Below are 24,542 nucleotides of genomic sequence, written 5' to 3' on the forward strand. Positions count from 1 at the left end.
TGATCAACAAAACTTTACCGACCACTTAACTGTTCATAGTGACTTTACAGAATTTGCCACTAGAGGGAGCCACAGGCTCCTGTCATTTTGCCGAATATTTACTACTGCAAGCTGAAGTCTGAGGCTTTGAAGACCAAAAGCAAACCCAGTGACGACTGCCAACTTTTGCTCAGTGTTTTTCTTTGTAGCTACTACTGGAAAGCTGATGAAAATAAATTATGTAGAATGGATACATTGGCTTATCAATTAATTACTAGCAGATGTGAGAGGCTTTGTTGCTGTTTGAGTTAATTTTTTTTCTATTTGTTTCAGTGTACTATTCTATTAAACGTGTTGAAGCTTTTAAATCAACATTAGAACAAATGACCGACTAATTGATTATTCAAGTCATGGAACTCCATTTTGTTGTTGTTGTTGAACCAACAATAGTTTCCAAAAGGAAATCAAATAAGCATTGCATGACGCTTGTAATGTAGTGTGAACAGCTTTTTGTCAGTTAATTTGTATCCCCTGCCCCTTTATTTCATTTGGAATGAGTTAGCAGGGTACATTTGAAAGGCGGAGGTTCTACTAACTGAACCATTTATCATAATTGTTCTAATGTCTTGGTATATCGGATGTGGAATAAAGGAAGCCTTTCAGTTGGTTATGACTGAGTAGGCAGTCTTTCCGTAGGCCTATTGCAACTAGATCATGCATCAGAGTGCAGGGAGACGCACATTAAGTTACACTGTAATAGTTTTTATGTTGTTTACATGCACCTTTTTAATAGAGAAGGTGAAGAGATAAGAGCCCCCCCCCCTCCCCCGCCACCTCAAAGTCATTTTGCACCAGAGATGAGACTGCAAAACAGACAGCACACACACAAAATAACACCATTGCTTATTTTGGCCAGATGCGTATTACAGCAAATTCTCAACCCTGTGTCTGTGTGTGTTGGGGGTAGATGATAGGGCCTGCTCTCTCCGGTTAGTGGCTACCGGTCAAGCAGTCAAAGATCCAGTTCTGCAGCTGTTTCTTTATAGTAATAGGCAGTAAAATATGTCTCAACTTATTAGAGCTCATTGAGTCTCTAGAATTTGATCGGACCAGGAAATCCCTCCCATCGACCCCCCCCCCCCCCAGCTGCTTATTAGCAAGCTACATGGGTATGTCTCAAACCTAGATGGCGGCAGTAAAATCTAGATGGCTTGGTGCTCTTTGATTGACTTTTCAACTAACGATGAAAGAAATTGCCTTCATTCTGAACTGCACCAAAAATAGCAAGGACAACGTGAAACTGATGAAACTGTTCTCTTCCAAACATACGGAGAGCTTTTGAATTTCTTCTTGGTGATATTGACCTCACAAATTAATTTTCAGGGAGTAAGGTCAAATAAGCTATTGGAGCTGATTTTTGAAGGCTTTTGTTTAATGATCTATTCCTGTGGTCATTGTCCCGTACACTCTCTCCAGATTTGTAGATGACAGATTTTCTCTGCGTTGGTATACGTGCCCCCACCCCGCCCCCGGCTAAGCGAGAGACTCAGTTTTACTTCTTTGTTCACCTTAATTAGTTATATCTGGTCACCACTCCATGACCTTGGTTGCCTCTATTTTTAATAACCTTTTTTGCCGGACTGCGTAAGCGAAGCCGGGCAAGAAGAGCGATCATCGCTTACTGACGTGACTAACTGACTGACTGAGAGACAGACTGACTGACTAACTGAGTGACAGACTACCCCTTGATAAATAGCGTAGTGGTTAGAGACGCGGACCTGCAACCAGTAGGTCCTGTGTTCAAATCTCATTACAGTAAAAGCAAATTATGCATTAGGATTTGTTTCTGGATAAATAAAAACTTTGCATGCTTGCTTGCATGATTTTTGTGTCAGGATAGACAACGCTGGCTACAACCTTCAATAGCTACTTCATTGTAATCCTAAAATAAAACTGTTAACGGTTATATTGCGACTATTTCTGTTGGATTTTCGAAGTACACATCCGTGCATGATTTTTGGGGTAATAAATGCTAGAAAAAAAACCCTTGGGCAGTAAAAGAGTAGGGGTTTCTACAATTCTCGCATCTTTTCACTTGACGAAAAAGTCAGTGCTCAAATCTTATGACTTTACTTAATACTTGATACTAGTAAGCCTATTACTGGCCAATAAGCTCTTAAAACGGCCAGTGGCAGAATCCATACATTTCATAGATGCTATTTGTGGTGGAGATAAACTTTTAACACAGATAAACGATTTTTAACACAATGCTTCATGATTTCTAGCAAAGTATTCAAACTTGGCGTGGTGTTAATGCCTGACAAAATGATCTGAAGTCGAGATGCTGTACCGACACCAAGCAATCGTATAGCACCGTGGTGTAGTGATTGAAGACGCAGCCGCTCAAGTGGGAGACCCAGGTTCAGTCCAGTGAGGGCAGCAACATTCATCACTTTTAATTGCGGGCCGGCCGAACTAGGCTTGCCTGGTTCCTTTTCTGGTTAGAACTGGACTTTAAAGGACGCATTTTGTCCTTATTCTGAGATCTGTCTTGTATTTCACATTTTAAATAATGGATCTTCCCTGTTCCTGCGCACTATGGGTCATTGAATCATTTTGTTTGTCGTCTTGTGTGTGTGCTCTTCCACATCTGCATTTTGTCATCACTGCTTAAAAAGCAATTTCTGAACTGTCAGCAGTGGTCTACTAAGCAACAAACAGTGCAACTTGTCATAACCATTAAAGTGACTGAATGGAGTCCCAAGCACTTAATTAGGAACTGGAATATGTAACATCCAAGTTACAGACGTTTTTATTTATTGACATACAAAATGTGCCATTGGACACAATCTCATGTCGACATTTTGTGAAGTTCTTTTGAACTTCACAAGATTAATTGGGAATTTGACTAAATATATATTTGACGTTGTATATATAAATACGGGTGACACACTAAAGAAAATCCTTAAATCGTGGGGTTTGCAGATGCTTTCATACAGGTGTACTGCAATTATGCAATTAGCATCCTATTATGCATGTAAATGCTAAGCCGGCATTTGACCCCCTGATTTATGGTCAGGACGGCATGAGGAAAGGATAAGTGAATTTGAAAGAGGCTTTGTTATTTTGTTACTGCCGTTTTAGACAGCCCTCTCCCCCAACATCATCAGAGCATGTTCTGGCTGATTGTGGTGGCCCCAACATCTTACTGCCTTACTGACACACTTGTTTTTTTTACTTTCATTTGTCACCCATCTGTAGGTAGAAAGTTTTACTGCCTCCAGGAAGATTGCTGGCTAGCTTGCCCATGATTGTAATTTAACCCCTGATAATTTGCGCCTGCAATTACATTGAATTAAGTTATTTTCAGCTAAAAAATATATTTTGACAGATGTCTTGATGCACATTTTTATGGTAAATGTGCAAATCTAACCAGCAGCTAACCAGCAGATGTTAGCTGCAAGTTAAAGTGTTGTGGGTAACTGTCCGTGCTCTTTTAAACCCATGGGCTAGTTGTAAAGTAGTTAACATTTTACCAGATGCTAATTCTGCCTAAAATGTGTCAATGGTGTATGCACTTTCCCTGTCTACTGTACTCTACTGGTAAGTAGCTTGTTAATGACTGAAATTGTCAGTCTGTGTTTTAGTAGCCAATGGTCAGTTTCATGTGCTGGCCTTGGGATTCATTAAAAATGTTTTGGGTAAACAAATTAATTTGTTATTGGTCTAATGGAGCAGTAACTTGGTAATTAACAGTAGCATTGCTTTCTTGTAAACCCTGACATGGTTTATAATGGTGTATGGAAGTTTTGTAGACTTGCAATTATGGATTGAGGTCGACAATCTATTGTACTCCACAGAATGCGAGCGCAACTATGTAATGGCGAGCCTCAGCAAGCTGAGCCATTGGCTGTTTGTCCTGCGACCATCTAGCAGACAGAGACTGCTCAGGAGCGTCATAACCAGGACATAGGAGAGACCCCATGCCATCAGACTGTTTAACTAACTGCCCATGTGCACCATAGTCGCTGAAGTGCAACAAATCAAGGCAGCTCTACCCGACATCCTCTCCCAACTCTGAGGGGACACTGAGGGGGGACACTGAGGAGGAGGCCAGACACTGGGGGGGCCAATTTACACTGCCCTCTGAGCTTTCAACGCTTTGGTACTTTCACGTCAGTCTTAGATGACTGCACCCCATTAGATAAACCCTGTTCTTAGAATTGAGCTTATTAGCTCTTGAAATCATAAAGAGAGATTTCTGGAGGTTCTGTCCTCTCGCAGTCATATTAGAGAAGTGAAGCCCAGTGGTTAGAGCATCTTATCAGTAAGCAAAACTTTGCTAGATCTAATCCTGTAGCTGGCAACTTCGAAAGTGTCATATAGTTAACCCTTATTGCTCATAGGACAATGCTAAATATTTGAATGTTTTCTATTGTGCTTATTACCTCGTAAAATTAAGGTAACATAAAGCATAGGTGACTATAGGTCACACTAATACTGTCACAAAAAAGATACATGACGTCCCACTATCTAACAAAGTATATCTGTTTTTTTTGCCGGACTATCTATTTTAATAGGTTTGTGTCTTATTTCAATCTGAGTATCGCTAGCATTCTAAAAGACTTGGATCACTCAATTACATCAGGGATCCATGGCACCTGCTTCTGACCAGAAAGGGTATTGAGTCGAGGAAGGGTTTTGGAACGTTCTGAAATGTTTATGCCTTTTAATGTTGGTTTGTTGATTGAAGAGAGGGCAAGGATTGTGCTGATATAGCACTGGGCAGGAATAAAAAGCCATGCTGAAGCATACTGGAATGGACACTGCACATTGTCTACTCTAAAGGCTGTTTGCTCGTGGTTAGCAGAAAATAACTCTACGGCTTTGAAACGTTCATGTACTAGACAGCAGTCATGAACACTGACAGCCTTTCGCTGTCCCTGATATTAACCGTGGCCGAGACATACTCAGCCTTTCCTATATGTTAGCGGTTTTCATGATCCCATCAACAGATAACTGCCTGAAGTGATTTCCTCTCCACAACCCGAAAGCATATATTTTATTTGGACTGGCCGTTGTGGACACTGGCTGCCATGGACACCATGTCTTCTTTTAGTGCTTGTTTCCTTAAAGAGTGTTTTTTGCTAGCATGGGATTTAGGTCTTATTTTTCTAATATTTATGGATCCACAACGGATTTTATTCTCTTTGTAATGCTTTAAATGTGTTATGATGCATTTATATTTCACCTTCCATCCTCAGTCAAACTGTGATGTTATTACCCAAACAAGTTTAAAACCTGATGACTCCACCTTGGAAGTACAGTTCAGACTCTTTCCAAGAGGGTGGAAAACCTCTTCCCTTTACTTTAATATGCTCGAAAATAAGTGTCTTGATCAACATGTAAGGTGACTGCATTTGCCAGTAATGTTCTGATGAAAAATTTAGTAAATATTACGGTGTATAAATATTCTTAACATTTCCGGGACATACCAGCTGCACAAAGCCAGGTGCTTTCCAAATGTTAGACACTTCAGAAAGATTCCATTGGAGTTTTATTATGACTTTCTGTTTCAAAGGGAAAATCACTGCAGTCACAAAACATAGCCCTAGTTAAAGCACATGCACAGTCTTGTTCACTTATAACAAGACAGCTATGTTTTTATGAAGAAATACTTTCTCCATTTAATGAGAAACGTGGCACCACACTTTTTCATTTTGCCTTATCTGGGCTTCCATAGAAGGATGCTAGGCTATTCTGTAACTAAGAGGTACAAAGCTAGTCCTTCTCATGGGCAGTTTGCCCTGTGTCATCCATGCTAAGGCTGTTAGATCCCTGGCTGGATGATGGATGGAACAATCGTCAACCTTATCAGTAGCAGCAGATTGTCCTGAGTTCAAACCCCTGGCTTTTGTGTGATTGTCCAGGCACAGACAATGCCATTGACTGGCCATTCATTCCCTGTCCTACCGGGCAGAAATTGGTTGTTCAGCTGATTAGACTCATTGTCCCTCCGCTATCTGTTCATTGTGTAAATGTATCAAACAAAATCATACAAGTTCATGCTCATTTTGCATTAAAGCCTGTTGTGTTTTTTGACATCAGACCGTTTCTTCATAATGTGAGCTGGTGGGAAGCAAGCCCACCATGGCACCATGGTAACTGGAGTGCTTGAGATAGACAATACTCACCAGAAACTCCGGGTCTTGATTTAGTAAATAGCAATTTGAATTAGGGAGGACTATGTCACACCTACATGGAGTGATAAGCCCACTGTTTGGCATCGCCTCTTATGTGCTTTTGATTTAGGCACATACCATTGTTACATGTCCATTTACGTAATTTAGCGAATGCACATCTTTTAGTACTTTTATCATACTGCGCAACTCTAGAAACCCACAGTCCTTGTGTTGCAGGTCCCATAGACGCCACAAAGAAATGTCCCTGCACCATTCATTGTGAATGTAGTTCCACTGTGGCTTGTTTTGGTTAATTGCTTGTGATCGACATCCCCTTCACAGGCAGTGTTTATGTAAATATGATGGGCTCATCACTGCCCCGCCCCCCTCATGAAAACAAATTAACTTCAAAGAAGGGCATGCATGAGCAGACTCCTTCAAGTATTCGCTGATCTGTGGAAACGCAAATCTAATCTTTGCCTCTTTGCCTGTCCACCAATCACTGTTGTTTTGACTGATGATGACTCTGCCTCCTCTGGGATTGTAGTTTCATGTCATCTCAGTTTTCACCCTCGGTGCGTGGGGATAGATCACAGCTGTCCAAAGCCTACATTTGTATTTATTTATTATGATTTATTTTAAGCCTTCCTAGTGGCTTGGTGTACATGGTGGAAAGCTATTAAACAGATTGGGATTATATTACAGTCATTGGGTCAGAGACAAATGTAATTTATTTAATTAAAGATGCAAATTAAAACTTTCTGCCTTTTTATTACAGTGATTGTTGTATATCATTCAAAACGTTTTATGTAATGTCGTTCATGCACTTAATTAAAAATCTAATTATTTTCTTAAGAAAATCTCATTTGTTGTAACAGTAATTGATATTCATAGATCTCCATAATAAAGTACTCCTCAGGAAATCAACAATGCATGGTAAGATACTGCATTGGATGACATAAATTGTCTTTTACATAAAGGCAGGGGCAACTTTAGTTTAGCAGAAATCATTTGAGATTTGTGTAAGTTTAAGGAAAACACATCTATAAATTTGTTGTGCACAAAAAGGACCCACACATTCCTATGATTTATATTTTATAATTAACCCGAATGGTCAGGTTAGCCAGAATAGTTATCTAATAATAATGATATATATATTTCTAGAAACAATAAAACCAAATTCAAAATCAGCATGTGAAGTACATAAATGCTTAACACTCATCACTACCAGATGCTTAACAAGCAATTCTCTGGATTTTCTTCTGTTCTTGAAGGAAGCGACTTTTTTAAGGACTCTTCTTCAGATGGTGACAGCTTTTTCGGTCTTCTATTGATTCCACTACGGTCCTTTTTTATGACGTTTCTTTTAGACATCGCACATTATCAGTTCCCATTTGGAAAGCACACCTTTTGTTGTTGTTGTATTCATATTTATTTGTATTTATTCCAATATTATGTCATGTTTTCATAAGCAAATAAACATATTGGGATACAGTCACTTTGCTATGATCCCTCTGAAAGGTTGTCTTTTGTCTGACCGATCATGTAAAGACTTTGAAAGTTCCTGACCACTAGCGGTCTACATAGGACATATTAAAAGTCTGTAAGAATCCCAGGGTAACATTAAGGGATATTCATGTGCAAATTCATGTGATTTGACTGTGTGTAGCTTTCAACAAGAGTGACATTATTGACCCTACAATGCAACAGAATGTTTATGTTTGTCTGCCCTGTGGCAGTGGTTTGCATTTGTGAGTTGTCATTTTTGATTCATTGCACTGGGTTTTGGGATAAAGGCGTAACAGCCACAGTTACTTCAAACTTTAAAGTGGGCTTGCAGATGCAAAAAAAATCCCATTGCCAAAAACTTTCCCATGGGGAACATTGCTTATTCATCGATAGCTGGCAATTCGTGATGAATGATTTAATTCTGTATGGGCCATTACCTCTGAAAATGGAGCCTCTGCTTCCATTCAGACACACTATGTCAATGTAGAAACTGAGTCTTTGAATTCTAGTTCTTTCTCCCAGGCCTTTCCATAACCAGCCAGTCTGTCAAGACTCCTGATAAGATCTCCCCAGCAAATATAGAGTCCTGGCTGGCTGGAGGACAGCGAGAGATTGCCAATAGTGACAAAATATGTAATCTGTCCCCGAAAATCTATTTCTCTGCCTACAGAGACCTAGCAACAAAAGCCTTTGGTTGGTCGGTGGCAAATCTCATGCTCCATGATAAGGAATCAGTCTCAATGTGGCTGAATGACATTTTCAGACACTGGACGTGCTTTAAGGCAAGATGTTTTCAGAATTATAAGTTGATCTTATTCCCACAGAAAACGAGATCCATTTTTATCTGTTGAGCATGCCCTTGAATGGAACAACAGCCAAACAGTGTATGTCTCTTATTGTTTTGCTTTCACCTGTAACTGTGACGGATGACTTTTCTGTCTTCTGCTGCGTCGCTCTCATCCCCTCGGTCTGTGTCCGCTCTCATGTCTTCAATAATTCATCGCTGTGGTTGTAGTATCCATATGCTCTGGACAGGTTATGATTGGCCCATCATTTGCCCATGTTTTATTCATCTGTCACCATCCATTACTGGAAAGAGCTTGAGGGAATTTGTGTTTCTACAGTGTTCAGCATTTTGGCTATGCTTTACTGAACTGCTGCTGTTGGGGCGACTTTGACTTATTGCGCTGGACGATTCTATGACCCCACTGTAGCTTAACTAATATTGGTATCTCAGGTGCGAGTTTGGTGTTAATGTCAATCTATGGAATGGAAAGTGTGGGTGTGCGCGAATGTGTTTAGGCCCACACGTACGCAATAGATATTTTAGGTATTTCTGTTATAAAATTATTTTATTAGGTCATAGTGCATGGCCTTGTGTGTTGCGGACTCTTGACACACGGTGGTCATTTCCCCTTTGACCGCAGTGGGAGCCTCACATGGCCTGTGTAAGAGGCTGTGTATAAGGTGGTTTTCCAACACTACAAAACAAAACTGTTGCTATGTTGTTTGGAAATTGTAAATGTTGTCATTGTAAATCAATGAAAACCCTTCCGGCAAAATGGAATTCCTTTTCTCTTTAGACAAAAACGCCATGGATTCACACATCACATCCTCAGCAGATAAAGCTGCTACGGTATATAGCTCTAGGGACCTACGCTGGATCTCTGCCAGAGCAAGCATTTCATTCATATTCAGTGTTGCGAAGCGACATTTTACAGTGGGTTCCGACCCATACTTGCGTCACATTCGGGGGAAGCCTGGTTTTCAACAAGTCTGTGTAGGCGTATACTCTATTCTTCAGTTACAGCCAAGGTGTGTTTATGCTTTCATTTGGAGATTGACAATACCGTTAGATTGAAATGTTGCTCCCTAAAAATTATGGTTGTCAAGCGAAGAATTGAGGGAAACCTATCAGAATGTTTTTAACACCTGGAGGGCGTACCTTTTCTATACATTTCCAATTATTGCCAGGTTAACAAATACAATTGTTTAGGTACATTTTTTATAGGTCATTTTCCTATTTAATATGGAGTTGTATGTTGGTCCCTGCATACTGGAATATTATTTAATATTAATAAATGTTTTGAGATGGATAGACAATCCCATTTTAGTCATTTCTGATCCGTCCCAATGTGTTCATAACTTACTCATTTTAAGTATTGTCGTTAGCACGCTAGCTAGTATGATTAGCTACAGTAGATGCATGTTAACCTATATTTCTTTGTGGTGTAGTGTATTTTACTTGTGTCGTGTGTTACACTTTCTGTCCTTCTGTCTCCATGACACATCTGACCTTTTAAGATCCCTTCGGGTTGTTTAGCAGAACACTGTCGCTGATGAAAACGGAGCACTGAATGAGACTTGCATACCAATAAGAAATGACAAGACGAGGGCTTTTTCATTAAATGCAGTATCTTTGTTTTTAAATGACACTAAATTTATCATATCCCGTGAAGATTAACATGTTGTTTACATTCTGTTTTACAGCTGTGTAAATGCAAAATGTATTGGGTGTAGCTTTATCTGCGTAGAGGACTTTATTACATTTAACAAGGGGCTATCAGTCAGAAATAATTCACTTAAGTCACCATTATGGCCATGAAAATGATGATCCGGTAGCTAGGAGTCACAATAAACTTCAGTGGTGTTATGAAGTGTGCTATAGCTGCCCAGTAGGTGGTAGTATGACCACTGGCTTATAAATCCCTTAACTTGTACACATGCCAAATCACCCACACCGATACACACACACACACATCCTAAAGTCATTTTTAATAAGCTAGAGTATTCAATTACACATTGCTTTTTGGGCTTGTTGGCACAGGTTCCTGATTCAATTAAGTTTCGTCAGTGAAATTGTGCCTTAAACCATTTATATAAGTGAGTCACTGAGAGGAAAACTGCTATTAGCAAATAAGTTTCCACTTTTCTAATTGACTATCAGCAATAACTTTATATGTTAATCGATGATGTTGTTTTTCCAGTAGCTCCATGTCATCCCTTTGAACGGACTGTTTTACATTATCACTGTGTGCTATGATATTTATATAAACCGCTGTCCGTGTTTCCGTTCATTGTACTCGCATGGTTTAGCTTAGGTCTATTCATTTAAAGAGACTCTACAGTACTGTATGTTCTCATGAACCCCTGTCATAGTATCTGTTGCAGATTTACACAAATGTGCCTTTAATATGTATGCGCGCAGTAGGTGTCTAATATGTGAGACTATTCTTTATTACCACACCCCTCCCTCCCTCCCTCCCTCCCTCCCTCTCTCCCTCCCTCTTATATTCTCCCTCCCCTCTGTCTGAATCAGAGAGAGAGAACCCTACTAACTGCCAGAGAGCATAGGAGTACCTCCTGTCCTCAGCTGTAGCTCTCACACCTCACCCTTCCTTGCCTGAGAGGGGAGAATCGACTACGAGAGTCTAAGACAAAGGCAGACTTTTTGAAGGACTCCAGGAGCCACATTTATTGTCTTTTTGGCAGTCTTCCACTGCTCTCTCTCTTATGTGGGACATTTACGGCGTGCCTCTTTAAGACGTCCTGGGACTCCTCATCCATCGTTCCGCTTCCCACCCCCGGTCTGGATTTGGGAAGTGAACAAGCAGTGGGAAGGTGCCTCTGGGCGGCGGGTCTGTGCGTGTGGGAGGGCGCAACGGAGGCGGAGTGGGCGCAGGGGAACTGGAGCGCAGGGGGCGCTGGCGGGAGTCCCGGGGCCGACGAGGCCGGGTCAGGGTCCGGAGCCGAGGCTTCTGGGTCCGGACACGGCGGCGCCGGCGGCGGGGTGCTGAACGCGGTGTGGGAGACTGAGGGGCTGCAGACGGTGGGCATCGTGGTGCTGGTGTGCGCCTCGCTCAAACTGCTCCACATACTGGGGCTCATCAACTTCTCAGAGGGTAAGGGGGGGGGGGGGGCAGTTCCTCGAGGGTTGAATTCAGAGATGAGTGTGTCAGAGTGCAGCGTGGGAAACTGAGCAGACAGCCAAATGTAGTAAGAGGGTTGGCGGTCCAGCACTGAGAGAGACTGGGCCAACTGGCTGTATTAATTGACGGGTTGAGTAAAAGGCGAGTGTGATGAAAAGCTCTGAGAGATGCGTTAGAGGGTGTGAATAAAGGGGATCAGGAGATGGTTAATCCAGGGTAGCTGAGAAAAGTGCTGGCGCTGGAGGCGTACGCAACCGAGACATTTGATCAGCTCAGATAGGAACCGACTGGCTCAGGCATTATTTGTGCCCCTTGAATTTCAGTCAGCATGCGTTTCAGGTCCGTTTAACCTTTCATCTCCAACCAACAGGCTGTGGAAGCTGATGTTTTGCGACGCGCGCCTGTGTTGTCATTATCTTGCACCGTGCGTGTTACGCAAGACGGAGCATTTGTATTCTATGCTGTCCTGAATGCATGTTGGCTAATCGTAGTAAGTGTGAATGACTAATTTGGTGTACGTAAGGAACATCATTGCCACTCAGACATTACTAAGTAAGGGCAGACTCTTTTGCTCTGGGCAAGGAGTGTGGCATGACTTGACAAACTGTTTAGTTTGGCTGAACAACTGTTGTCTAATTTGGTAAATTAGTGAACTTTAGTAAGCACTTTTAGTTTAGATACGGACCATCTGTCAGACCAGTGTTTAGTAAACACGCCTCACACCCAAATGAAGACTATTATTCAAAGTTAGCTTAGATGTAGCCTTGTAGTATTTATATTTGGATTCGAAAGTGATAGTAAACGCTATACTTTTTTTCCCTGTTTTTGGATCTATTTGGGCTAATTCATTTATCAGTTTTTGTTTGGATTTCCTAGACCTGTTGTAGGCAAAATATTATTTTTGTTTATAGAAGTTGTCCTAATTGTCAATGCAAGAGGTCATTGAATTGATCTGACCACAGTGGGTCTGATAAAGATGTCAACCTCCACAGTGTCTGGTGGAAACCTGCTGAAACTGGATGATCTAGTCATTATTCTATGAAGCTTTTGGACCACAGGACAGTTGGTCAATAACCTTGGGGTTTCAGGCTGTAATCAGTATCTGTAAGGGGCACTTTGTGAAAACTGCTGTTTTAAAAAGCTCTATGAAATACATTTGATTAATTGTATGATCTATTTCTTCTTTTTGGATAATTGGAGTGGTGCTCATTCAAACATTCATCAGAAATGGACCGTCTTATGTTACATTTGATCTGTATTTATCCGGGGGTTTGATTGTTTTTAGTTGTCTGTATTAGACGCATTCAGAGCAATTTTTTTTTTTATGATATGAGTTTGATTGTCCTGATCAGTTGTGGTGTTACCAATTACATGTTTGCTTAAATTCCTTCAACAGCCAAGATTCTCTGCTCACTGACACTGGGAACAACTCAGCCAGGTACTAACAGTTTTGAAATCATGTGTACTTTTACAGGTGAGGGAGAAATAGCTTGTAATAGTAAACCATCAGGATGTCACATCAGTTCACTTTGTTGCTGCCATATATAGTAAGCAAGCAACATTTTTACATGCTAGTCTTATTCAGACAGTCACTTTAAGGCCCTGAGACTGAGACAGTCTAGCACATCACCCTGGACAGCATGGACAGATGATGCATGCCCGGTGCCCAAAATGACACACGTCTCACTGACTGATTCACCAACGGACTGATGAGCTGCTGACACTTGACCTCTTATCTCCTCCCAGTTCTCTTTAGGATGTCTGAGACTCTGAATGTTATGGTTGCTCTGCCCGAGTCACACCGACTCAATTTACTGTGTAGCACAGACAGACACACACACCCCCAAACACGTACGCACCAACAGACATGCTCACAGTAGAACTCCTCACAGCAAACTGCTGAAGGGGCCTCCCTGCTACAGACTAATTAGTGTGACAGGGGAAGATAAATATTTCTCCACCTTTGTGACACCTACCGTTTTATTACATGAGTAAAATTGACACTGGATTTATTTCCCATTTCTGCATTGTCTCACCTGTGTTACTGGAGGATAAGTTGCTCCAAAGACACCCAGTTTGATTGTAGCAGTGTCTCAGTCATGCCGAGTTGGAGAGCACATTACCTTATCATTTGCTTTGTCTCTTCCGAAATGATCCCCTCAACATCTAACTGATTGAGTACCACGTCTTAGCGATGATTCGCGTGTCTTTTTCTGCCCTCTGTCTGCAGTGCCTGAACTACCATCCACTTCTAATAACCACACTTCGGAAGCTCTCGGTCTGCTGACTTATTTGCGTCAATGTCAGACGACATTGTTGTTTCACAGAGGTCCAATCACGAAAAACCTCAGTGTCTTGATTTTCCTACGCTGTCCTCGTCCGTGGGTTTCGTACGAGACATTGTAAATGTTGTCTGCTGTTAGTTTTAGTTTTGAAAGGGGTGGCAGAGATTGGGCCTTGGGCATTCTGCAATTTGCTACAGTAGTTTTATTGATGACCAGGCAAGCCCTTTTGTTCCCACTTAAAAAAGTATCTTGAGATTTTTGGATTTGGTGACATTTGAAACCTTATGACTTTTACCTTATTATTGGGGGGGGTTTATGCACATTCATGTTATGAACATATCATTCTATTTATCATCACATCTATACAGGCTGATTTATATAAACACATTTTTAAACGTGCCAGAGATGCCTGTAGACATCACTGGAAAGATTGACACAACCTTTCACCCGGAGCATGACCCGTGGTCCTTAGTGGGAAAGCCAGGGGAGAGGAGTTTGAGAGACCCTTTTCTGTCAACAAGGATAAGAGAGAGAGACTTTTTCAGCATGGAGTTTGTTTTGTATCTCAGATGATCAAGTGTGATATAGGAGAATGATAGACATTGATGCAGGGAATTTGTTTTCAAGCCAATACAACATTGGGTTAATATGATTTTTGGTTGATTAAAATTTCTTGGTAGTATGATCACCTATGTTTCTATCCTGTTAGGGGAAGACCAATACTAGTCCATAATGTCGCTGAATTATCTGTGACCATGTAGGTCACAAAATGTTTGAAGTGATGCTTCTTAGAGTAGCCGAGACTTAAATGGATTGAAAACATTTGCACTTCTATGATGCTTTTGTTGCCCAAATCACAAACCATAAAATACTGAATGAAATTAATGATTTTCTTCCTTTGTTTAAGGAGCTTTGAAGCTCAGTGTCTGAGGCATGAATAACATATCGTCTATTATCAATCAACACAAGACAAGAAAAATAATCATTCAGCATTTAAAATTCCCTCCAGTAAGTTTCTTTCCAATTTTCAGAATGATGTCCATTGATATCTGTGTTGACTGATTTTAAAGGATTTAACCAATATTCTGCAAATAAAAGTCTACGCGTGTTGTGAAAGGATGAAACATTTCATATGAATTGCAAATGAAAGCCTATGCTCTACTGAAACGTACATAACTCTAGACAGCTGCTCCTTGCCAAGAAACCCAACACCTGTATTCAACTTATTTTTCCTTTTCCTTTTTTCAGTTCACAGTATTGTAGATTGCGCTCCCTTGACTATTTATCTTCATAAAGATTGTGCTACACAGGCCTTGGTGGTGCCAGACAGGCCTTGCCCAGTGGTCCAATAATGACAGTGTATGTTGGCCAAGCATTGTCCAAGTTTGTGCATGCTCATCATTGATCCCCTGTGGAACAGGAATGGAGAATGGAAACACTTCAATTGACGGGCTAGTGTTGTTATCATTACAGATTGCTGCTCTTCCTTTCCAAAAGCCCATCAACCCTCGGATGGTCTGTCATTACCGCAAGAGCCCCTTCCTGAAGCATCTTGGCACTCACATTTTAGTGCCGTCACTGATTGGACATAATAGCCAAAGAAAGCACTTTGAGAAGAGGGAAAAAGCTGCTGTTTGACGACTTGACTTTTTCAAGAATTCTAAGGTCACCATTGATGGTCTGATGCAACTTCAGATCAATGTTAATTATTTTGTCTGCAAAATGTCAAAGGGCAAACGCACTGCCTAATTGAAGTCAAAATAATTGATTACATTTTGGACTAACCCAGATGGCCCCTTCAAAAATGACAACCATTAGTAGGATAAAAGACTTAACGCACCGTCAAACTGTGTCTGTGCTTACAGTTTGCACAGGTTTAATTTGAGGTGTTAGCGTTGTGACCAGAGGACCAAAATCAAGGTGACATAGTTCATCGCTCTTATTTGTTGTAGAAATTAACTCGCTTTGCTTTCGCTGACTGTAACGTAGGCTGCTCACGGCTGGAGACCAGAGTTCAATACCCATCTCCACCCTTCACGTCAGTGTCTTCACTTAACCCTCCTTTCTATTGTGACTAATAGCCTTGTAAAAGGCTTTAATCATTTAGGGGAATGAGTGTCTAATCTGTGTCCAATATCCAGTCTCTTTTTTTTTGCAATAGGCTTTGGGCAGACAGCATAGCCAAATAAATTAATAGTTCTGGTTGGTAATGTCTTAAAATTTGGCAACTAAGATCATTGCATGAACAACTGGGCTTAGATATATATATATATATATATATATATATATATATATATATATATATATATATATATATATATATTAGACAGAGATGTATTTCTCACGAAACATCAACACTGGCTTGGCTATCAGTACACAGCAGGGCACATCCACTTTTTCCTTTGAAAAACCCCCTTCCCCTCGCACACAATGTTTGTGTGCTCTTGGGGACCCAAAAGATTATTACCAATCATAATCCTGTTTAAATTACCCTAACCGTAACCCCAAAAATCTAACTCCTAACTCCAAACCCAATTATTGACTGGCAAAATGTACCCATGAACTATTACTTGGTTTTTACCTTTTTTCTTTAGCAGTTTATTTTTCACTACATTACCAATCTGAGCTAAAATAGTTATAAATACTGTCTGTAGACAGACTTTCTGGAACTTGAGAGTTTCTATATGACTTCCATAAGCTTTAAGTTAATGGATTCAAAGATGGGCTGAATACAATTGATTTAAAATGGGACATCGAAGCCCATGCTGCCGTTTTTTTATTTTATTTGTTTTCATGTACAGTAAAATGTTTCTTCACTTCAGTCTGAATCTGAATACCTCAAAGACAGTTCTGAAACCTAATGGAATATTACATGTACTGTAATGTTCTTACTTGAGTGATAGGACTGGACACTCACGGTGGTTGCGGTTGGTGGGTGTCCCTTTGGTTGATGCTTGGCAATGTGGGTGGATTGATTTTCTGCCTGTTGGGCTCTGTCCGGGGCCTTCCCCGGGTAGTCCCAAGGTCTTACAATGCTATACTATTGTGCTGGGGGATTGGGTCAGTTCTCCATCCCCACTAAGTACTCCTTCTCCACTATAAATCGTTATTGATATGAGGAATGCATTTTCTGTATTTTCCCAGTCTCCTCCAGTTTTAAACTTTATGAGGGCATTAGGTCCTGGTCCACACCTGCGGAGTACCTGGTTTGGGGGGCCCGTTGCTGTCCCTGTCCTTGTCCATCTGGTCATGCTTCTGACCTAGTCTAAATTTAAATAGACTCTGGATTTACCCCACGTGCATTTATTAATTATTACAATTGGACTCTTAATATCTCACCCGGCACAGCCAGAAGAGGACTGGTCACCCCTCTGAGCCTGGGTCCTCTCTAGGTTTCTTCCTAAATTTCGGCCTTCTTAGGGAGTTTTTCCTAGCCACTGAAATTCAACACTACTGTTGTTTGCTCCTTGGGGTTTAAGACCGGGTGTTTCTGTTAAAGCACTTTGTGACAACTGCTGATGTAAAAAGGGCTTTATAAATAGATTGATTGATTGACACTGGAACAAAAAGCTTGTAATATTAGGTTCTGAGTGTATGACTTATGAATATCTTGTGATTGTAATTCCTCAAGAATGAATGCACATTTCCTTAATTTTTTACTCACAAAATGGAGCCAAAATGCTATGAAGCCACTCTAAATGACCATTATTTGTTATATTATTATGCCTTTTTTCCTCTCTTCTGAGTCTAAAAAAAGATTATTCGAAGCTAGCCAGGCTCATCCCTAAACATGAGCAGCTGTGGCTCATTACAAAAATGCCAAAGCTGCCAGAATAGCTGTACTGTATCAACGAGTGATCAGAGACTGTGGCGTTCCAAAATCCTAGACATTTGCTGTGAAATGCAGGTGCGCCTGTGATGTTGGCGCCACAGAGGAGAGCATGTCAAACCGCCGACCAGCTTCTTCCGCTGGACTGTGCCAATCCACAATTGGCAAGATTGCAGGACTCTCTGATTTGCATTAATAATCCCTCTCTCACTACATATCCTTACTCCAACACCTTACAGCTACTGTAAGACTTTCAAGAAAATAGTCGATAGTTCTTCCTCGCAGCTTAAAGGCCATTGTCTCTGTTCCAAAAAGCATCTAATTAATTACAGTCTAGCAATAACAGGATGATTAATCAAGGATTATGTATCAACAATGTTTAATGGCCAGAAATGTCCTAAGAACAAGAGCATTGATGACACATTAAGAGAGTTATTCTCAAGCAGAATAACATCAACACACTCAATTGTAATTTGGGGCTTCTGCTTGCCAAATGGCAAGTGAAAGCCTCTAAGTTATAGCAACATAGCTTGGCTGGATCTGAACACCTACCTGTGACCACCAAAACTTTTTACTGTGTTAACATAATTCCCTAACCCATCCAATTCAATAAAAATATTTCTACACATTTGGCTCTTTATGAGCCATCAAAACAGTCTAGTCACGGCTGTAAAACTAATTAAAATAAATTTTATAATTCGATTATCTCACTCTGTACATTATGAGGGATCCCAGATTCCCGTGGGAGCATCCTGGCGGCTGAGATTGTCATTCGTTGTGAAATTGTTATCCAGACAGCCTCATGAATTTTTATAATGTGGATGAGTTTGATAATCCCTCAACCTACTGTCCCAAAGTGCCTTTGAATTATTTGATTTATCTAGATTAATCAAAACAACGTTGGTGTTACTGCGGCCTGGCACTCTCTAAATATTTCTACTGTATTCATAAAGTATTCATATTAGTTGTTTTAGAATGGGACCACTTTGCCATATACATTTCAAAAAAAGGAATGCCTCTAGGAAAAGGATGCACAAACTATACTCAGTTTACATTTGAATCATGTAGACTTAGTGGTGGGCCATCCATTAAGTATCTTAAAATAAAGTGAGATACTTAACATCCTGTTAAGTATCTTAAAATAAATACCTTTTATTATGCAATTAAAAGAAATTGTTGTTAATTTGTGTTTCAAAACCATATTATTCAGTGCAACTTACTGCTTTGCCATCAGCTGCTCCGGGCGTTTTGTCTGGCATCCAGTGCTCGGATTGCATGAAATGAATCAGATGCAAATTCCAACGATACATAATTGTGAAAGTCATGGGAACCTTATGTGTTAGGTTTAGTTTATCCACCTGGCTATATGTTACTGCACATGTTAAAAGACAGACTGGAGACTGAGATGACCACCTACGTGAATTAAACAAACCTGGAAGAAATTCTAGTTCCTTGGCTGGAGGCATCAAACTGCAAATCTGCTACAGTAGATGTTTTTTGAAAGGGTTCTTCTCACTGACAGGAAATACATTATGAAAGATCAATATGCTTCTGAAACCATTTATTTAAGCTTGAACCTTTTTGGCTTATACTCAGCAAATGAATGTTAGTAGATCATAGTAATCATATCAGACTATTTAGGGAAACAAAACAAATGCCGAAAAATATAGCCAAATCAATCCTTGATGGAAAATTCCAAACATTTATTTATGTATTTACTGGACCATTGCAATAATGCTCCATTTACTCTGTTACAGCCTAACGTGGGTAAAACCTGCAGAATACTTTCATCTTAATACGTCACATTCCTTTGAACTTCATCGTTGGGTCACATCTGAAGTTGGAGAAACTATTCTATTATACAGTCCAGGCTTGGCTAGAGATCCGCCTGCCTCCAACAAGGCCTGCAGGTGACGATGATTTGTGAATCCCCGTAGCAGGTTTGTCACCCGATGATGACTTGCACGTCATGTTAGTGGTGGCTTGGTTATCTCTTCTGATCTCCCTGGCGCCACAGAGCCAACATGACGTCTGGGAGCTGACGCTAACTCATCCTGGGGTAAAACCTCAACTGAAAGGTAGCTGTTTTTCAGACCAAGCGCCATGAATGTTTTAATATTGGAGTATGTCTGTACAAGGGATGTCTTAAAAGAAGGATACCCCAGTTCTGCGGGGGTTCTCTGAACATTGTTATGGCCTGCAATTATAATTCTCATATTGTACAGTAAGTCAGGGGTACTCAACTCTTACCCTACGAGGTCCGGAGCCAGCTGGTGTTCTGTTTTACCTCATGATTAATTACACCCACCAGGTATAGCTCTACAGAAGTCCCTGAACAGAGAGTTGCGTTGAAGAAATGGTGTAGAACTGGCTTTGAGGTCCAGAGTTGAAAATCCCTCCAGTAAGTCATTAACTGAAACTTTGAATAGAGATGGATCTACTTGCCTTGTCCCAAATGAACAGCAAGATTAAACAGCTGATATTTAAAAAGAGATGAGGGCAGATTCTTTCAGCCACATACATTACACCGTATATTTCAATAATATACAGTATGTAACGTATGTCACCTGGCCCTCTGGTTTACGGTTATTCACCTTTGCCCTTCACGCTGAGACAATAACAACCACACCAAGACAACGCAGGAGTCTTGCAATTGTTTGTTTCAGCAGAAAAATGCTATTAAACAAGGAATTGATTTAGAGCAGTCACTAGTCTATGTCTGAATTTGTTTTGTTTTCTGTAAACCAAATGCCATTGCTTTGGGTTTTTCAGGCCATTGATATGTCATATTGATTGCACTGAATGGAATCCTAACCATTACGTATAATGTTAAAAACAAATATATATTGTGAATGTCAGTTTTATGGAATTAAGCAGTCTGGAATGTATTTAATGTGTCTGACTTGGTAAGAAATAGCCCTGTTCTGTAATAATTTTTTATTTAGACTACCATTGTTTTCTTTCATGTATATTTGTCATTTCCTGTTTGGAGGATGCTAGGCCAAAAAACACATTAAACAAAATACAATGGTAGCATTGCCTGGTAATTATTTAGTTCCCTGACACTTCAGTTCATTCAAATCAGTCCCTCCCATTAAATGATGCCATCTTCAAATGGATGTTACCCTGGGCTTGTATGCACTGTAGTCTGACGACGAGGTTACGCTGGTAATTATGTTTGGCTGGGGCATTTATTGCCTATGTTATATTCATTTCTTACGTTGCCTCTGTTTCAAAATGGTTGAGGCAGTCATTTTGTTGATGAGGGTTCAAAATGTAACTGCCTGACATTTTTTGTATGAGCGTTGGACCTAAGAACTTGCCGTTACTGCAAAACAATTCTTTCTGGGAGTAGCTGTGCTGAGGTTGTAGTTCCTTTCTCACAGAAGGCAAAAGTATGACATTACAGCAGTGTGCATGGTGGGATTTTATGCTGTGTTGGTGTTTTAAATAGTAGGTTCCAAGGTTGTCAACCCCAATGTCTTGGTCAGGACAACAACACTAGATATTGTTCATATTTCGCTCTTAAAACGTTGTGGAAATCACTAAATGGGAAAGGCACAGAGACCGTAGATTATTTTCACAAGGAAAGCTTTATTCAAGATTCGCAAACCTGGAGCAGTTAACAACACTCTCCGCAGAGCTCTTGAGATGTCAGATCAACTCAAGAGCTCCCCGTTGAAGGTTGAGCTCAGGCCTATACACATTCAGTACACCCCACTGTGTGTCCCCATCCTATGCATGTAATGCACAGCTCACAAACAAACACAAAAAAAGTGTGTATATATTTGAAGAAATTGTCATTTGTCACATGACTGACTTATGCAGTATATATTTTCATGAATCCAATTCTCAGTTGGCCTTGCGTCATAGCAGCAACTCCAAGCGGGCTTGGGGGCATCAAAGACACTGTAGGTACGTGCTCTACGGTGCATATCCCGCCAAGATGCATTGCTTCTTTTCACACTGCTCGCTCAAACAGTTACTAGCAAAGTATTAGCCAGTAACTTCATGCTTGCAGGCACTCAACCGTTGACATTGCTGAGCCAATTTGCACTGCATTGTGCGACCTACAGACACTGTTAATATGTAATGAAATAAAAAAATATATATATATTTGACTGAATAATCATGAGACCAAGCTGCTTAAGCTTGGTTATGTAGTCTGCACCCAAATAAACGGGAATGTGATCGGTTCACTTAAATTATAATTTGTGCCTGGATTTGTGGAGGTTTAATTTCCCTTGTCGGAGAAAAAGTGTAATTTTGTCCAATGTTGTTGTCCTGAGAAGCCTTTGTGAGTGATCAACAGCTTGCACTCTAAAATCACCTTTTCCTTTTTTCAATCTCCCAGCATGCATTGCAGCCACTGGTTGCCCGGGTAACTGTGATACTCACCATGCTGTATCTCCTAGGTTACGTCTGCCCCCAGAATGGCCACGGGCGTGGCGTCAGAGCTCGGCTCATGAAGCTCTTTCCATGCTCCTCTGCCAAAAAGTCATCTACCAGTAGCCAAAGCAAGTCTTTCTCCGTCAGAACATTACGCCAACTCTTTTGCCTATATCTCCCCAACTGTTGTTGATCCATTGTCCCTTTTCTCTGTGGTACTGTAGAAGGTTTGGGCTCAATTCAAATTAAAGGCAGGCAGTTAATTCAGGAAGTAAACTGCTGGAGATGTAATATTCTGTTAGATTTGTTTTGTATATACTTCAGATAAATTCATCAAAAGAAATGTGGGGGCTGTTTATTTCAAAGTATTTTCTGTTGTATTCGGTTTCAAATGCAAATCACCTCCTAAATTGACTGCCTTTGTTTAAATCTGACCTCAACTCAGCTGTGTTACAGTTAGTGCGAGGATCTTGACAGAATCCTCTGGCCAAGCCTTTTCCTCTCAGGTCTGCTCTGTTGTCCTCATCTTCTGTAGCTGGCAGTTGGCTAGAGCCATTTTATTAGTGTATCTAATTCCTGCTACAGATTCAACCAGAAATGTGGGACCTACAATGAAAAGACTTATCTCTCCCTCTTAAAATCATTTTTTAACCTTACAAAGTGGCAGAGTACATCGCATCGTCAATATGGAACCTGACAGTGCACTTCGTTAGACTGAGATGCCAAGGTGTTAATCAATATTTGCAGTCCACCTCCTTGCTATACCCCGAAGTACACAGTGTGAGGGGACAAATCATAGGACGATGATGATATCACAGCTATGACTCAGTGACTCAACGGGTCTGTCGTTACTTAACGGGTCTGTCATTACTTAACGGGTCTGTCGTTACTTAACGGGTCTGTCGTTACTTAACGGGTCTGTCGTTACTCTGGGTCGCCTGGTTGATTGTCAGTGTCCTTGTGTGTCGGTGTCCTGTTAATCAATCAACCAGTGACATGTAAAGGATGACTCCGTTGATCTCTTTCGATAAATCACCCCACGCAGCGTCTCAGCACACTTATTGGACTGGGCAGACGTATCATGATCTTTGTGTTTGATTAATTGACTCTCTATTTAGTTTCTGTCCAGTTTCTATGCAATTAAAATGATTCAGTAAGGATAATTTGACACATTTAAAAAAAAAAATCTGCATTCAAGCTCTAACCTTTTAAGTGTTTTTCCTCTATTCTAAATGGTTAAAATACTCGATACTTGCAGGCCTGAGACCATTGTTTTCCCAGGACCAAAGTGATCAGAGGGTTGCGCACCCACACATTCTTTTATCACGGCCCCGTTAGGTCAGTCGAATCCCGTCAATGTCAAGCCGTTGTCACCTGAGATGGGGGAATGCACGTAATCACGAAGAGCAGTCCGCAGTACCCACTCCAGTTTCATCACGGGAAAGAAAATGTTACGGAGGAAAGGACAAGCTAACAAAACAGAAAAAAAACACTCCCTGTCCACTCCATTTGCCTTCTGTTCAAAGTTCAAAAAGGTTTAATTGTCACTTGCAATAACAAGCTACGGCAATGAAATGCTTGGTTTTCCTAGTTTAATCAAGGACTGAAGGGCAATGCTTTGTTTCGGCCCTCGTCCACAGGAATATTCCTCTCAGATCTAACAAGACGCTGGCACACCTCAGGTGTGTGCGCATGCGAGACGAGTGAAGTGTCTGGCTCTGACGAAGACCGCTGCCGTTGACATGGCGAAAATGGTGGTTGTCATCATTACTGGCCCATTAGGGTGTTTGTCAGGGTTCATTGGCCCTCTTCTGGAGAAGGCTGTTAGCCAGAGTGGACGTGTTCCTAAGTCTCGAGTGCTAATTATCTCTGTGCCGTCATATTTCAGAAGAGAAATTAGAGCACTGAGAGTTTTTTGGGTGGTTTCGCTCTGTTTTCTTATACTTTAAAATGTTCTAATGAATGGACCTTGAAATGTGCGTTCCTTGATGTTGACCCGTATTCCCTATTTCAAATTCCCTCAAAATGTAGGGTCGTGGCTATAAGAGCTGCAGCTATATAAAAGAAAAATTGTTTGCTTTGAGACTTGGGAGATGTATTTTTTCTAAGTCATTTAGTTTGGATCAAAGCTATTGTTTTCCTCAGAAAAATATGGACAAATCACCAGAATTGTGGACAGTGCTTAAGACATTACCTGATGTTGGCTACATTACAGTCACTTACTTCCCTGTCATTATTCCTGGCAGTGTTTCGGCAGGAAGTGGGAGTGAGGGTATATTATATTGTATCACATTGACAACCAGTTAGTCACCACAAATATTATATTTGCAGTAATTTCTCATGTAGGGTGAAGGTTACTAACACTCCTAGAATTCAGAACTGTAGAAAGGAAAGAAAGTTGTTACTGTGGGTGATATTGACCCAGCTGCTCTGGTCTGAC

At 40.7% G+C, this 24,542-nt stretch overlaps 1 protein-coding gene across 6 annotated transcripts in view; it reads left to right on the forward strand.

Annotated features, from left to right (window-relative positions):
- Positions 1 to 24,542, forward strand: part of kcnip4 (Kv channel interacting protein 4) — a 117,067-nt gene that overhangs the window by 79,415 nt on the left and 13,110 nt on the right. The window contains exon 2 of one of the 6 annotated variants that reach the window (XM_010890249.5): positions 22,129 to 22,230. The exons of the other annotated variants lie outside the window; for them this stretch is intronic. Coding sequence (XP_010888551.2) covers positions 22,129 to 22,230 — 102 coding nt within the window. The remainder of the gene's footprint in view (positions 1 to 22,128; positions 22,231 to 24,542) is intronic. 6 annotated transcript variants of the gene reach the window in all.

This window comes from Esox lucius, chromosome 24 (assembly GCF_011004845.1).
Source record: "Esox lucius isolate fEsoLuc1 chromosome 24, fEsoLuc1.pri, whole genome shotgun sequence".
Classification (NCBI taxonomy): Eukaryota; Metazoa; Chordata; class Actinopteri; order Esociformes; family Esocidae; genus Esox; species Esox lucius.